General features: G+C 43.9%; 1 protein-coding gene across 7 annotated transcripts in view; it reads left to right on the forward strand.

Moving 5' to 3' along the window:
* myo5a (myosin VA) overlaps window positions 1-15367 on the forward strand; it is a 68927-nt gene that overhangs the window by 45544 nt on the left and 8016 nt on the right. For 3 of the 7 annotated variants that reach the window (XM_023332692.1, XM_023332690.1, XM_023332691.1), the window contains 11 exons: window positions 703-796; window positions 1656-1804; window positions 2660-2773; window positions 2899-3033; window positions 6660-6716; window positions 6814-7041; window positions 8065-8073; window positions 8614-8714; window positions 13230-13428; window positions 14794-14859; window positions 15169-15262. In XM_023332692.1, the coding sequence (XP_023188460.1) occupies window positions 703-796; window positions 1656-1804; window positions 2660-2773; window positions 2899-3033; window positions 6660-6716; window positions 6814-7041; window positions 8065-8073; window positions 8614-8714; window positions 13230-13428; window positions 14794-14859; window positions 15169-15262 (1246 nt within the window). Of the gene's footprint in view, window positions 1-702; window positions 797-1655; window positions 1805-2659; window positions 2774-2898; window positions 3034-6659; window positions 6717-6813; window positions 7042-8064; window positions 8074-8613; window positions 8715-9354; window positions 9412-11789; window positions 11871-13229; window positions 13429-14793; window positions 14860-15168; window positions 15263-15367 lie in introns of all 7 variants that reach the window. The other 4 variants (XM_023332694.1, XM_023332695.1, XM_023332696.1 and 1 more) reach the window with 3 other exon arrangements.

Consider the following 15367-nt stretch of genomic DNA (forward strand, 5'->3'; position numbering starts at 1 on the left):
GTTTTCAGTTTCACAACCGAGTGTTTATTTTTAACTTTTACGTCTCACGTCTGCCTCCTGAGACTGTTTGATAAAAATGCTTTAAATAGAAACGATAGCTGGTGTGTGACTTAGTTTCAAAGTATTATTTTCATCTGATGCTTTATGTGGGCAACAGAGGAGGAGGATTTTTTTAATCTTATTTAGGCGTCAGAAGAAATTGCACTTGGACATCAAGACGGAGCAGAATAAATGTCCAAAGCCTTCAGATTTTCCCAAAGTAGTTGAGTTTCATTTTAAGGGTGACAGATTTTAAAAAAAAAGATTACCTGGCAATTTTGATTTTTAAAATCGATTTATTTATTGTATTTGACACCATCGGATGTTTTAGTGATTTATTCAAGGCTCGGTGATTTCACGTGTCTCTAGTAACACAGAAAAATAGTTGTTTTTTTAAAAAAGTTACTAGAGAAGTCTGAAAACTCACTAAGTCGTCAACAGAAGGTCCACAGTTGTAGGACAACCGGACCTCGAGGAATGCAGGTAAAAGACCACGGCGCTGAAACATTCATCAGATTTGTATTTAATCTTTTTAGTTACATTTTTAGTGGATGTGTTTTCATGGTTTGATTGGCGCATCTTCCACTTCATCTAGAATCGCGTGACAGAGAGACACAGACTTCCTTCCTCCCAACATTTCACGAATCGTTTCTTTCTGTTCAGATGGTTTCCGAGCTGAAGGACCAGAACGGCCTGCTGAAGAAAGAGAAAGACGACCTGAACCGGATGATCCAGGAACAGAGTCAGCAGATGACAGGTGTGTTTCACCTCCTACTGATAACTTTGTCACTGCAGGAAAAATAAGGAAAGCTTCATCTGCCATTCGTCAGTCCGATTGTTTAGTTTAAAAGTTGAAAAGAAGTGAATATGAAAATACCTGTGCAAAATTAAATGAAAAATATGTCAGATACAGCAAATGTATACTGGATCAACATTTATGGTGAGAATTTGGATGGAAGAACGCAGTGCAATTTATTTTATTTTTGGTTTTGTGACACCAGCACAAAAACGACATCTGACTTGCCAGTTAAAGTTCAAATTAATTCATAACAATTAATTGGAGCATCTTTGCTTGTTTGCTGCTCTTGTAAGGTTAAAATCAGCAGCAATATGTCATACCAACATACCATCTGGTGCTGACATGTTGATATGATGGAGGGGCCCCAAATTAAAATCTGCTTAGGGCCCCAAAAAGGCTTGGCCCGGCTCTGCTCTGTTCAGCAAAAGCTAATCGCTACCATGTTTTTTTTAGTCATCAAGTTATTTAAGATTAGTGGATTAAACGTTATAAACATATCAACACTATATGTGGCTCAAATATTCCCTTTAAGAGGGCGACCATATATCTAGGTGACCTGACTCTGGATCATTGGGATGCATGTGCATATAATAAAAAAATACTTTATTGTTTTGTATGTGGCCAGTTTAAAAAAAACAAAAACAATGACCAAAAAGTGGTTAAAAACCAAAGCGCAGCATTTTATTTAATTCCTTTTGTAAAGTAAAATAAATAAAAAACTGGCAAAACGAATGATGTCATGAATGTTTTTCACTGTTTGTGTATTTTTCCAAATAAAGAGAAAAAAAAAAAGTTGTCCTCTGTGTCATCCCGCCAGAGAAAATGACTCGCGCGATCGCGCAGGAGACCCAGCAGCTGGAGACGGATCTGAACGAGGAGCGCTCCCGCTACCAGAACCTGCTGACCGAACACCTGCGCCTGGAGGAGAAATACGACGACCTGAAGGAAGAGCTGGCTCAATCCAAGGTGAGGAGCGCGCACACGCCAGCTGAGGCCGGGTCACACGGAACAGACGTTTCTGCTACGGTTCAACAGCATGCGTTAGAAAAGAAACGATTAATCGGATTGCCCGCGATTAATCGATTACTGAAACGATTGACTCATTTAGTAATCGATTAAGTGTAAACTAGACTCCAGTTTGCTAAAGGAACAACATATTCAGAGCGGTAATTGTCACAACTGTACAAATATATCTATACATTTTGCATTTAAGGTAAAAGTGTCATGGTTTTAGCTTCACCTGGTTCAGATTCTGTGAAAAAAAATCATATTAAGCAGTTCAATTATTAATCAATTAATGCAAAATATAGGCAACAGATTGATACGTCAAGCAGACAGGGCTGAGCTTTTCACATGTTGATGTTAGAAATATATGAATAATTTGCTACAAATATCAAGCTTTCACTAAATAAATGTCACATTACTGCATTTTAGCCAATAAAATATTTTCCTACCTTAATGAAGGAATTGAATTATTTGCATTTTTCATGCAGTAACAATATTTGTACAAAATAAGCTTTGATCAATTCATCTGATTAATCAATTAATCGTCACAGTAATTGATTACTAAAATAATCCTTAGTTGCTGCTTTATGTCTCATCATGTTCTTTATTTTACATTTCATTTAAACTTGCTATTAATGGGAAAAGCTTTTGAAACCTTGTTGAATGTAGGAACAAAAAAATATACTGTTACAGCCAAGAAAAGCACAAAAGAAACCTGAAGGATAAATGTTTTGTAATGTATGAGACATAAAAGGATTGTTGTTTTGTTTAGATTTTTTTTTTAAATTAAAGAATCATTTGTTCTTGTGTGGGCAGAACGTCTCCAAACCGGGCCACAGGAGAACAGACTCCACCCACAGCAGCAACGAGTCGGAGTACACGTACAACTCGGAGTACGCCGAATTAGAAGACGGTTCCCGCGTTGGCGAAGTAAGGCGCCTGACGGCAACTCGTGTTAAAAAAAAACGAGCATATGACATCTGCTTATGCTCCAAAATGTGTGGCAAACGGGGTTTTGCTGGTAAACTTGTAATTATTGTTGCTGTGTCACTCAGGACGTTACACGGGGAATGGACACCTCGCTGACCCTGAAGCTGCAGAAACGCGTTACGGAGCTGGAGCAGGAGAAGCAGTCGCTGCGCAACGAACTGGAGAACAAAGAGGAGCAGTTCCAGCGGGCTAGAGCCAGGGTAAGAAGGCCCTCACTTCACCCTGATGTTACCTGCAATTTGTTTTCTAGTGCTTCTGATGAGTTAAAAAAAAATCATTTCAAAAAGTGAAACTCGTGTAGAAATCCATTATAGACAGACTGACATCTTTTAAGTGTTTGTGATCATTTTGATGGTATTTGATATTCCCAAACTCTGTGAAAATGTTCAACATTTGAACTTTGGTGAACGAAGTTTTTATAGGAATCCATTATTAGTCGTAACAATAGACTTTATTTGGGAAATCTTTGTTCGTCCATCCATCCATCCATCCATCCATCCATCCATCTTCTTCCGCTTATCCGGGGTCGGGTCGCGGGGGTAGCAGCTTCAGAAGGGAGGCCCAGACTTCCCTCTCCCTGGCCACTTCTTCTAGCTCTTCCAGGGGAATCCCAAGGCGTTCCCAGGCCAGCCGAGAGACATAGTCCCTCCAGCGTGTCCTGGGTCTTCCCCGGGGCCTCCTCCCGGTAGGACGTGCCTGGAACATCTCACCAGGGAGGTCCTCCGACCAGGAGGCATCCTGACCAGATGCCCGAGCCACCTCAACTGGCTCCTCTCGATGGGAAGGAGCAGCGGCTCTACTCTGAGTCCCTGAGCTTCTCGCCCTATCTCTAAGGGAGAGCCCAGCCACCCTACGGAGAAAACCCATTTCGGCCGCTTGTATCCTCGATCTCGTTCTTTCGGTCATGACCCAAAGCTCATGACCATAGATGAGGGTGGGAACGTAGATCGACCGGTAAATCGAGAGCTTCGTTTTTGGCTCAGCTCTCTCTTCACCACGACGGACCGGTACAGCGCCTGCTTGATGGCAGACGCTGCGCCAATCCGCCTGTCGATCTCCCGCTCCCTTCTTCCCTCATTCATGGACAAGATCCTGAGATACTTGAACTCCTCCACTTGGGGCAGGACACCCCCCCGACCCGGAGAACGTACTCTACCCTTTTCCGGCTCAAGACCATAGCCTCGGATTTGGAGGCACTGATCCCCATCCCAGCCGCTTCACACTCGGCTGCGAACCTCTCCAGCGAGAGCTGCAGATCACGACCCGATGAAGCCAACAGAACCACATCATCTGCAAAAAGCAGAGATGAGATCCTAAGGCCACCAAAATGGATCCCCTCAACACCTTGGCTGCGCCTAGAAATTCTGTCCATGAAAGTGATGAACAGAATCGGTGACAAAGGGCAGCCCTGGCAGAGTCCAACTCTCACTGGAAACGAGCCCGACTTACTGCCGGCAATGCGGACCAGACTCTGACACCGGTCATACAGGGACCCGACAACCCGTATCAAAGGGCTCGGTACCCCATACTCCCGGAGAACCCCCCACAGGGCTCCCCGAGGGATACGGTCGAACGCCTTCTCCAAGTCCACAAAACACATGTAGACCGGTTGGGCAAACTCCCAGAACCCTCCAGGACCCTGCCGAGGGTGTAGAGCTGGTCCAGAGTTCCACGACCAGGATGAAAACCACACTGCTCTGAATCCGAGGTTCGACTATCCGACGGACTCTCCTCTCCAGGACCCCTGAATAGACCTTGCCAGAGAGGCTTAAGAGTGTGACCCCCCTATAATTGGAGCACACCCTCTGGTCCTCCTTCTTGAACAGGGGGACCACCACCCCAGTCTGCCAATCCAGGGTGTCCATGCGATATTGCGGAGTCACGTCAGCCAACATAACCCTACAACATCCAGAGCTTTAAGGAACTCCGGGTGGATCTCATCCACCCCTGGGGCCTTGCCACCGAGGAGCTTTTTAACCACCTCAGCGACCTCGCCCCCAGAGATTGGAGAGCCCAACCCAGAGTCCCCAGGCTCCGCTTCCTCAATGGAAGGCATGTTGGTGGGATTGAGGAAGTCTTCAAAGTACTCTGCCCACCGGCCCACAACGTCCCGAGTAGAGGTCAGCAGCACACCATCCCCACTATAAACAGTGTTGGTGCTGCACTGCTTCCCCCTCCTGAGACGCCGGATGGTGGACCAGAATTGCCTCGAAGCCATGTGGAAGTCTTTCTCCATGGCCTCTCCAAACTCCTCCCACACCCGAGTTTTTGCCTCAGCGATCACCTGAGCCGCATGCCGCTTCGCCCGCCGGTACCCATCAGCTGCTTCCGGAGTCCCACAGGCCAAAAAGGCCCGATAGGACTCCTTCTTCAACCCGACACCATCCCTCACCGAAGGTGTCCACCAACGAGTTTGAGGGTTGCCGCCATGACAGGCACCGACAACCTTGCGGCCACAGCTCCGATAAGCCGCCTCGACAATGGAGGGACGGAACATGGTCTACTCAGACTCCATGTCCCCCACCTCCCCCAGAACGTGTTCAAAGTTCTACTGGAGATGGGAGTTAAAGCTCCGTCTCGCAGGGGATTCCGCCTGTCTGACCGTCATCCTCCCCCACCACCGGAGCCAACTCACCACCAGGTAGTGGTCAGTGGACAGCTCCGTACCTCTCTTCATCCGAGTGTCCAAGACATACGGCCTCAGATCCGATGAAACGATGACAAAGTCGATCATCGAACTGCGGCCTAGGGTGTCCTGGTGCCAAGTGCACGTATGGACACTCTTATGCCTAAACATGGTGTTCGTTATGGACAATCTGTGATGAGCACAGAAGTCCAACAACAGAACACCGCTAGAGTTCAGATCGGGGGGCCTGTTCCTCCCAACCACGCCCCTTCAGCTCTCACTGTCATTGCCCACGTGAGCGTTGAAGTCCCCAAGAAGGGCACTCTCCAGTACCCCCTCTAAAGACTCCAAAAAGGGTGGGTAATCTGAACTGTCGTTCGGCCCGTAAGCACAAACGACAGTCAGAACCCGTCCCCCCACCCATAGGCGGAGGGAGGCTACCCTCTCGTTCACCGGGGTAAACCCCAACGTACAGGCGCCGAGATGGGGAGCAACAAGTATGCCCACTCCTGCCTGACGCCTCTCACCGTGGGCAACTCCAGAGTGGAAGTATGTCCAGCCCTTCTCAAGGAGACTGGTTCCAGAACCAGAGCCATGTGTCTAACTATTTCTAGCCGGAACCTCTCGACCTCACACACTAGCTCCGGCTCCTTCCCCACCAGAGAGGTGACATTCCACGTCCCAAGAGCCAGTTTCTGCAACCGAGGATTGGACCGCCAGGGCCCCCTCCCTCGGCCACCACCCATCACACAATGCACCCGACCCCTTTGGCCCCTCTCATAGGTGGTGGGCTCATGGGAGAGGGGGCCATGTCTCCTCTTCGGGCTGAGCCCGGCCGGGCTCCATGGGTAAAAGCCCGGCCACCAGGCGCTCAACATCGTGCCTGGCTCCAGAGTGGAGCCCCGGTGACCTGCATCCGGGCGAGGGAACACCAAGGCCAATGTTATTTCTCATCATAGGGGTCTTCGGGCTGCGCTTTGTCTGGTCCTTCACCTAGGACCTGTCTGCCTTGGGTGACCCTACCAGGGGCATGAAGCCCCAGACAGCATAGTTCCTAAGATCATTGGGGCTCTCAAACCCCTCCAACACAATAAGATTTATGCTACCTCATGTGTCTGTGTATTTATATATGTATATATAATCATGTATCTGAGTCCATTATGTCTATTTATCTCAGGTTTCTTTTGATGTGTGTTTCAGGATGATGCACAGTTCAGGAAGGCTCGCGGTGCAGAGCTGGAGTACGAGTCCCTGAAGGTAAGCAGAGGATCGGGACCATTCCTCACACACACACACACACTGGCTTGCTGCGATGTGACTCTAACCGCGGCGCTGCGATCCGCTCGCCTCTCAGCGTCAGGAGCTGGAGTCGGAGAACAAGAAGCTGAGGCACGACCTGGCCGAGATGAGGCAGAGCCTGCTGGGCGGCACGGCCGCAAGCGCCGGCGCGCCGGGCTCGCCCGCCTACAAGGTACTCCTGGATCAGCTCAACGCTTCCTGTGAGGAGCTGGAGGTCCGCAAGGAAGAGGTGCTGATCCTGCGGTCCCAGCTGGTCAGCCAGAAGGAGGCCATGCACCACAAGGTGAGGACGGAAAAATGTTTCTTCTTTTTTTTTAAATGCGGAAATTAAGCCAAGTGGCGTCCCTACTGTGATCACCTGAAAGAGAAACGGTGCCGTTGTGAAGCTGAATGTAGGTGGATGCTGCCGGGTCTGTTTTTCATCCACCAGCTATTCACCTCATCATGTTCTCTGTTCGTAGTGAGACGCACCAAAACATGTTTCTTCTTCGTTGATCTGGTGTCATTTCCATGTTTCTGTGTCAAACGGAAAGAGCACGTCTGAGCAGTTGCTGTTTGTCTTTTAGCGTGGGTTCCCAAACGTAGCGCCCCCTGGTGGCCAACACTTTGAAAAAACACCGTTTTAAAAGCCAAACGGTGGCCTGAATGTCTGCTACTGTACGGCCTGTGGCTGCGTTTTCATTACAAACGTGCGCAAAACTTTCTCAATATTCTGCTAATGCAAAAAAAACAACATAATTAATTTTTTTAAAAATGCGATCGAAGACACACCTGAATAAGTCGTTAAAATTGCTGTTGATGGATGTAAACACTTAGTGCTCGTCATCAGAAGAAGTGTTTATGGTGTTTATGAACAACACATCCCTTATACTTTGGAGCAGTTGCCTTTAAATGCTGCGTTTCAGGGAGTCTGTAGTTGGCGATTTTGCAGAACCGCTACGGATTTCACACTTTAGGATGACAAACTCAATTTTTGATGAACTTTGCGATGCTGTGACAAATGATCGCTTTGCTACTGCTGGATACAAAGTGGCGTGATGTGAAAACAAGTGTTTTCCATTAGCCAATAACCAACCTTTGAAAAAAACTAAAACTTACCTCATCAAGTTTTAGTTGAAAAACATCAGGTTTTTTTTTTCTTCAAAATTCTAGTATTTCCATTAAGCAAATTTATTTTGATGATTCCAATTTGAGCAATTTTACGGTCAATGGAAACGCAGCTTGTGTTGCTGAGATCCTCTCTGTCCCAGCCGTGTGTCTAATTCTCTGTCTCCACCTTCTCTCCTCCATTCATGCTTTTCCACAGGATGAGAAGGTACAGTTGATACATTCAGTCATCCATGACTTACTTTTGTGATTGGATTTTATTTTTCATGGTTCTACCTGATTTGTTCGTTGTGCTACGAGCCTTTAGGAGCAAACAGCCTAAACTAGAACTGCTGCAGCTGTGAACACTGGAGCCATGCGTTTGGGTCTGGTGGATTTATTTCTAAAGTGTAGCTCAGGGCTGGACGATAAATTGATTTTTTAAATTAATTGATTACTCAAATTTTTGGCTTTTGAAGACTTAATTTCTCGTAAGATCTGGACCTTTTTTTAAAGTATTTTTTTTTTACATAACTCAGAGGGATGTTAACACATCCCGGGCGGCCATCTTGTTTAACAAGAGTTAAGCTTCTCTTAACTCTTGTTTTGTTTGTTTCTTCTTCTCACCGTTGCATCGTGGATTTATCAGTGATCATTTCACAGCAGTCTCTTTTTGCGATCGGGACGTCTGAGTGTTTTCACGTGTTGTGAACACTTTAGCGTTCTTTCTCGTTTTGACGACTCCTCCTCCGTTTCGCCTCTCTACCAGGAAACCATGACGGAGCCTTCGGTGTTTGCTCAGGATGTGAACAAACTGAAAGACGCCGATGAGTTGAAGCAAGCCTACGTTGGCCTCAAAGACACCAACAGGTAAAGCAGCTAAGCTGAGCTCTGCTTCCGTTAAATCTCTCCTCTCGGTTATTAAAGGGGCAGTATTATGTAAAATCAAATTTTTTTAGCTTTTCGTCGTGTTATTATGTGCCCTCATTAAAACACACCTGGAGTGTTGCCTTGATTCTTTCATGCATGTTTTAGAAATCCTAGAATCTCCCAAGGCAACCATGCAGCTGTGCAAAACACCTGGGTGGACCAAGCCCCGCCTTCAAGACGCAGTTTCCAAACTTTCACATTATAGAGCAGCCCTCCCCCGCCCAGCTCCTTCAGACTAGCCAGCAGTAATCGTTATAGGAGCTACTTCTCAGTGCAACACTGGTAAAAACATTAATAAAGGGTTATAGAGGAGCCATGTTGTGATGACTTCCTGAAAGTTTCAGAACAAGCAGGCGCTTTTAAAGAGACACAGCCCCAATTTCAAGGCTTTACATTTCTTTTAAGTCATATTTGATGTATTTTTATAATAATTAAAGTCAACACAGTTAGGTGATTGTGCTCTAAAACTATACTATGTGCCTGGGAAATGCATGACACTGCCCCTTTAAGACGTACCTCTGTTACAAATCATTGAAAGTTGTGTGTGAGAAACCAGTGTGCGGCTGTGTGTCCTGCCCAGATCCCCCAGATCAGTGCGTCCAGCGCTGGAAGTCAGTAACCTCCTGAGTAGGCTGAGGTAACTGAGCAGAGGCGGCTCATGCATCGTGGATCTGAGCGTGCATGGCTGCTCTGTCGGGGGGGGAAGTGACAAAGTTCCCAACGACCGAGGCCGAAAGCGGCTGATTTCAGACGGCTGCCTTTTAGAGAGTCACATGGCATTTTCTGGTCCTCCGGCATGTGATCTAACACCTTGAATGAATGAATGAATGAATGAGAGCAGGAGGCTCTGACTCAGATTTTCAGTGGAGCTTTCTTGAAGATCTCCCATCACCTTTAATGCAGAGTGGACCGAAGCATGCAGGTGGTTGGGACAATGTGGAGACGACCTTTAGTTCTGACTAACACACCGACTGCAGTGTGTCTTCAACACAGAGCATGAAATTCATTATTTCCTCTCATTTTCTCTCTTTCTTATTGATTCTGCTCTGTAAAATGTTACGGAAGTTTTCAAAACAGCATATTTTGGTCTCCATCAGCTTGATTGGTTTCCTTTAAGCTGCAAAACATACAACCTGTCATTAGTTTTAAAAGAGAGTAAATATAATTATGCAGGGTAAAATTTAAAAAGTTGTAGTTCTACATATGCTAAATAATAATTTATTGACATAACAAAATCCATTGCTTTCTGTGTGAGCACCATTTCATTCTTAAATTGGAGCAAAGTTTTGCTGTGCATAGCTGCTTTGTATTAGCAGCAGCTGGACGGATGAATAGAAGCATAAAATAAAATAATTAGACTTCCAATAAGGATATTATTATATCAGAAATGTCCTTTATTGTCCCACAGGAGGGAACAATGATGGTGCATCAGTGGCCAGAAAAAAAGACTGAGGCAAAGTGACCACATAAGAAAATAAAGCTGCACTTATTACCAGTGTTTAACATTAAATAAGAGTCATCATGTCTACTGTATTGCGAAACAGGGAACTGAGTTTTTAGATTATGTTTTTTTTTAATAAGTGAGGATTGATTTCTGCAATACTCATTTATTTTTCCCTAATTAAGGAGGAAAAAATATTACCATAAAATTAATCATATTTCTTGCCCTTAACTAGAAATAAACCTATGCATTCTAATAAATGGTGTAGCGTAAATATCTTAGTCTCTGTATCAGCTAAAAAAAATTTGTTTCATAATGACCCAATATTATGATATATGGAAACTGTCTCATTTGCAGTGGAGAAAAGAGATTGTGAAAACCTCTATTTCACAAGCTTTCTTTGAACGCCTCAGTATGACATTTTATTAACTACTATTGGTATAAGAAACATCCAATATACATCCAGCTATTGTTTAAAATGACTTAAAAATGCTTTTCACATTTTTTTTCCAGTCTAGAAAAATGTCTGCATCTACACTGATTTTCTAAATGTGGTTGAAATATTTTTGCTTTTGTTGCGGATTTTCCAAGAGATGTTGAGCAGAAGACATCCAGTGATGTCTTTATGATCCAAAGATTTCATTAGAAATGATTTTGCTTTAGGTGAAACGAAGAAAATCAGCCTTTTAGCTGAAACGTTTCCAGGAAAAGTAGAGCAGAAATGCAGCGTAAAACCTCCAAAGCTTCCTCTACATTTCACTGTGCACCACTGCCTTTACCGTTCTGCTTCTCTCTTTTGTTCCTCATGGTTTTTCTCTGATCACTCTCTGTAGCTATGAAAATGTCTACAGAACAGACATGGATTTAAAGCTTTATCACGATATTTTGAGGTATTATTGTGAATATGATGATGAAAATGATGAGAACTAGTTACTACTTTCCGAGGTAACAGTGTGACGGTGTGTGTCGCAGCATTCATAGACCCACACAAACAAATAATGCTTGAGAAACATTCCCATTTGTAATTCTTTAAACGCCAGTCACACAAACAAGTGTGATTTATATCAGTAAAACTGCACACAGCAACTACATTTATTCAGATTTATTGGTATTTATTGATACGTTCATTGAGCTAAGAGTGGAGAAAATAGTAAAGCTAACACTCCCAAAAATACAGTTTTTTAAATTATCTTGAGAACAATAAATTATAATCCTCTGTCATGAGGAGAAATGTATCACGATAAAGGATAAACACTATGATAAATGCCATTCCTCACTGCAGAATGTAGAAGTTCAGATAAAAGTAGCAGACTATATATCGAAAACATTCAGGACTAATTCTGAGCAAAGTATAAATTAATTTACCTTTTAAATGCTTCATTTTTCTGTAGTCCACTCATACCAAATATTAATCTGGAACAATATTAATCCGATGCAGAAGTATTTTGGGCCCACATCTCAGGCTGGATGTCGATGTGTAATCATCCATCGCATGATGTCATCCATCGCATGATGTCATCCATGTTGTTTTGCTGTCCCTCACTGGGTTCTTCGTGTCTCTGTGTGTGGGTCAGATCTGCAGCTCCAGACCTCCACAGGCTGAATGAGGACGGGGAGCTGTGGCTGGTTAATCAGGGCTTAAAGGAGACCACCAGGTGGCGCTGAGGCTCCAACACATGGCCACTTCAGAGCGCCATGTGTTTGGCTGTAGTCCCAGAAGGAGATGTCTTCTTCTGGGTCTCTTCATCGTTTCTTCTCTGTGTTTCCTTTCATATTAAACTTAAATGCTTCACTCATCGCTGCTTCTTGGACTTCAGATGATATCTCCAATCAAAGATGTGGTGCCATGATTATTTATTAAAGACTTTGGTTGGATTTCTTTGTCTTTCTTTGCTGCTGGTTTCCAAGATCGTCCCGTTACTAATCCTTGCTGTCGTGTGTAAGCTGTAGGTCTTTAACAGGAAGTTTGAGCTTTTACACTGCAGGTGCATTTTCAAAAAATTCAATCATGGAAAATGTTATTGGGTTCATTTCAGAAACTGAAACTCATATCATGTAGATTCATTATGCAGAGTGAAATATTTCAAGCCTTTTTTTTTCTTGTAATTTTGATGATTATGATAAAAAGGCTAAAAGAAAGTGACATTTGCAGCCTGTGTGTCAGATTCATCCGTTCACAGTGCGTTACAATCCTCTCCAGGCTGCGGTTCTCTCTGTTTCTGTTGCATCTTTTCCTACCACATTTTTTCCTTCCACTCAACTTTCCATTAATGTGCTCTGATCCAGCACTTTGTGAACAACCAGCTTCTTTAGTAACAAAGACTAAGAGACCGTTTAAAGGCTCAGGAAACCTTTGTAGTTCATCAGCTGATATTGAACTTTTTCACTTTTCACAATATTTTGCTTTTCCGAGACAGCTTCAAAAGAATTTATCTGTAAGCCATAATCAATAAATTGTAAGAAATAAAGTCTCAAAATATTTCACTCTGTGTGTAATGAATTTATATAATGTGAGTTCCTGAAATAAGTGACGAGAAATGTAGAATTTTGTCGCCATATTCTAATGTTTGGAGACGTACCTGCATAACAACTTCTGGTGCAGATGCTGGACTGTGTGGAGAAGATGATATTCGAAAGAAAGTTTTTGGTTTCTAAGCTTTTCTTTTCATCTTTTCGCTGCATAAATACCGCTTTGCTGAAGAGTTGCGGTAAACAATAAGTCAGGCCTTCAGTTTAGGTTGAGATGTGCTGCTGTTTGATCCGTCCTGCTCATGCATGTTCTTTTGCACAGCAGACCTTTCAGCCTTGCAAAAAAATTTTCTCTTATCCTCCAGATCAGCTGCTTAGGAGTGTGTTCTTCAGATTACCTCTGCTGGTCTCTATAGTTCTTGAGTAAAAGTCTGAATCTCTGCACAGCATGCTGCTGCTGCCGGCCTGCATCGGCACGCTCTGATGAAACGCCCCTCGTTTGTTTTGTGTTTTTTTTTTCCTAACATGGTTTCGTTTCTCCCCAGGTTGCTGGAGCAGCAGCTGCAGACCCAGCGGAGGACGCACGACAGCGAGGTGGAGTCGCTGCGCGGCGAGCTGCAGAACGTGAAGGAGGAGAACAACCGGCAGCAGCAGCTGCTGGCCCAGAACCTGCAGCTGCCTCCCGAGGCCCGGATCGAAGCCAGCCTGCAGCACGAGATCACCCGGCTCACCAACGAGAACCTGGTACGCTCCAACACACTCCGTCACGCGCAGAGGAGTAACAGACACACATCCAGCTGAAAAGACGCTGGGAGAAAAACATGCCGAGTAAAAGACCAGTCTGCTGAGAATTAGAGTCCAGCTATCAGACGAGGCGTCGCCTTGAAACTTTACCAAACGGGCGGTTCAAGGAGGGAAGTGATCTCATCTGGAACGATTAATCAGATTGATTGTGATTAATTGATTATTGAAATAATAGTCAAATGATTTAGCCATCGATTAATAGTTAACTAGAGTACACATTCATAACTAAGTGTTATCTCAGTAAATGGGATATTGATTATTGTAATTACTTTATTAATTACAATAAAGTAATTAATCCAAAAATTTACCAACAATCGATATTTTGTACTTAATATTACAAACAATCGAACCTTTGTTAAATGTGTTCTACCCAGAACTCAAGTGGCGTAACTTTAGCTTCACCTGGTTCAAATTCGATAAAGAAAAAAACAAAACAACCCTATTAGGCACCTTTTGCTGTCCAATTATTAATCAGTTAATCCAAAAGATAATCAATAAATCAGCCCTGCACAGTATTGATAAATCAAGCAGAAAGGGCTGAGCTTTTCACATGATGGATGATGTTGATATTTATTCAGGGCGTCCCGATACATTTTCACTTCCGATACGATGCTGATATCAAAGCTTTGAGTATTGACCGATACCGATATCGGCACGAAACTTACCTGCTTTTATTACTTATTCTCTTGTGTTAAATATTAGAAAATGCTTGATCTAGTGATATTATCCAAACGGAGAACAATAGTCAACAGCAGTGGCTGTGAGAACAACTGAGCCATGTATTATTAACCAATGGGTTTGCTTACATGCGCTTCTGGATAGAAAGGCTGCGGCGACACTTGTTCTTTTGAACGATATTGAACCAATTTCTAATATCGATATCGGGACATTTTCCATTTGCAACAAATAATCAGGCGTACCCCAGGGATGTTATGTTGTTGCATTTTAGGCAATAAAATAGTTGATTTTCTTGTATTAAATCTTTTCTTAATTGCTTGCATCTATTACTGTATTTCTAATATTGTATTTAAAAAGATTAAAAGAAAAATCTATAAAATTACCTTCTTTTTTTTTTTGTCCGATTCTCAAAAAAATGAACGGATAACCAAAATAACGGTTAGTTGCAGTCTTTGTCTCATTTAGCAAATAATCTTGGAAGTGCAGATCTTGCTCTTATTTTCTTGCAGTTCCAACAACACTTTGACTTGCATTCACCGTCTGTCCCTGCAATCATGACTTTTTTCATTTTGAGCCACACATTAATGAAAGCGAAACAACGGCTGTGTGGATGTTGTCACCTGACAGGAACTCCTGGCCGACGACCCCACAGCGTCCAGAGAGGCTCGAGTCATCATATTACGGCGGATGGTTGTATGTAGAGTCTGTGTGTGTGTGTGTGTGTGTGTGTGTGTGTGTGTGTGTGCTCGCATTAACTGAGATTGGTGTGTTCTGAGCGATCACTCTACTTTAGCGCACTTCTTCTCCTCTAACGACTAGAAAGTCCCACAGCCTTTTCTTCCTCTGAAGCAATAATCAGCACCGCTGCTCTAATTCCAATCTGAAATGGCCTGCTGCACCATCTTCTGTTTGGTTTTTGTGTCTTTCTTTCTTACCCACCACTAGAGGGCAACATTTGTAGGCCTGATCATGCTCTGCTCTCATCCCCTGCGTCTGTTCTAGGATCTGATGGAGCAGCTGGAGAAGCAGGACAGAACCATCCGGAAGCTGAAGAAGCAGCTGAAGGTTTACTCCAAGAGGATCGGAGAGATGGGGGGTACGGCACGTTCATTACGCTCTCTGAAAACCGGGATAGTTTTCTGGAAATTTGTTATGCTGATGCTTAACTCCTACTGCAAAAAAAAAAAGAAGACAAACTATA

The sequence above is a fragment of the Xiphophorus maculatus genome, chromosome 4 (assembly GCF_002775205.1).
Source record: "Xiphophorus maculatus strain JP 163 A chromosome 4, X_maculatus-5.0-male, whole genome shotgun sequence".
NCBI classification, from domain to species: domain Eukaryota; kingdom Metazoa; phylum Chordata; class Actinopteri; order Cyprinodontiformes; family Poeciliidae; genus Xiphophorus; species Xiphophorus maculatus.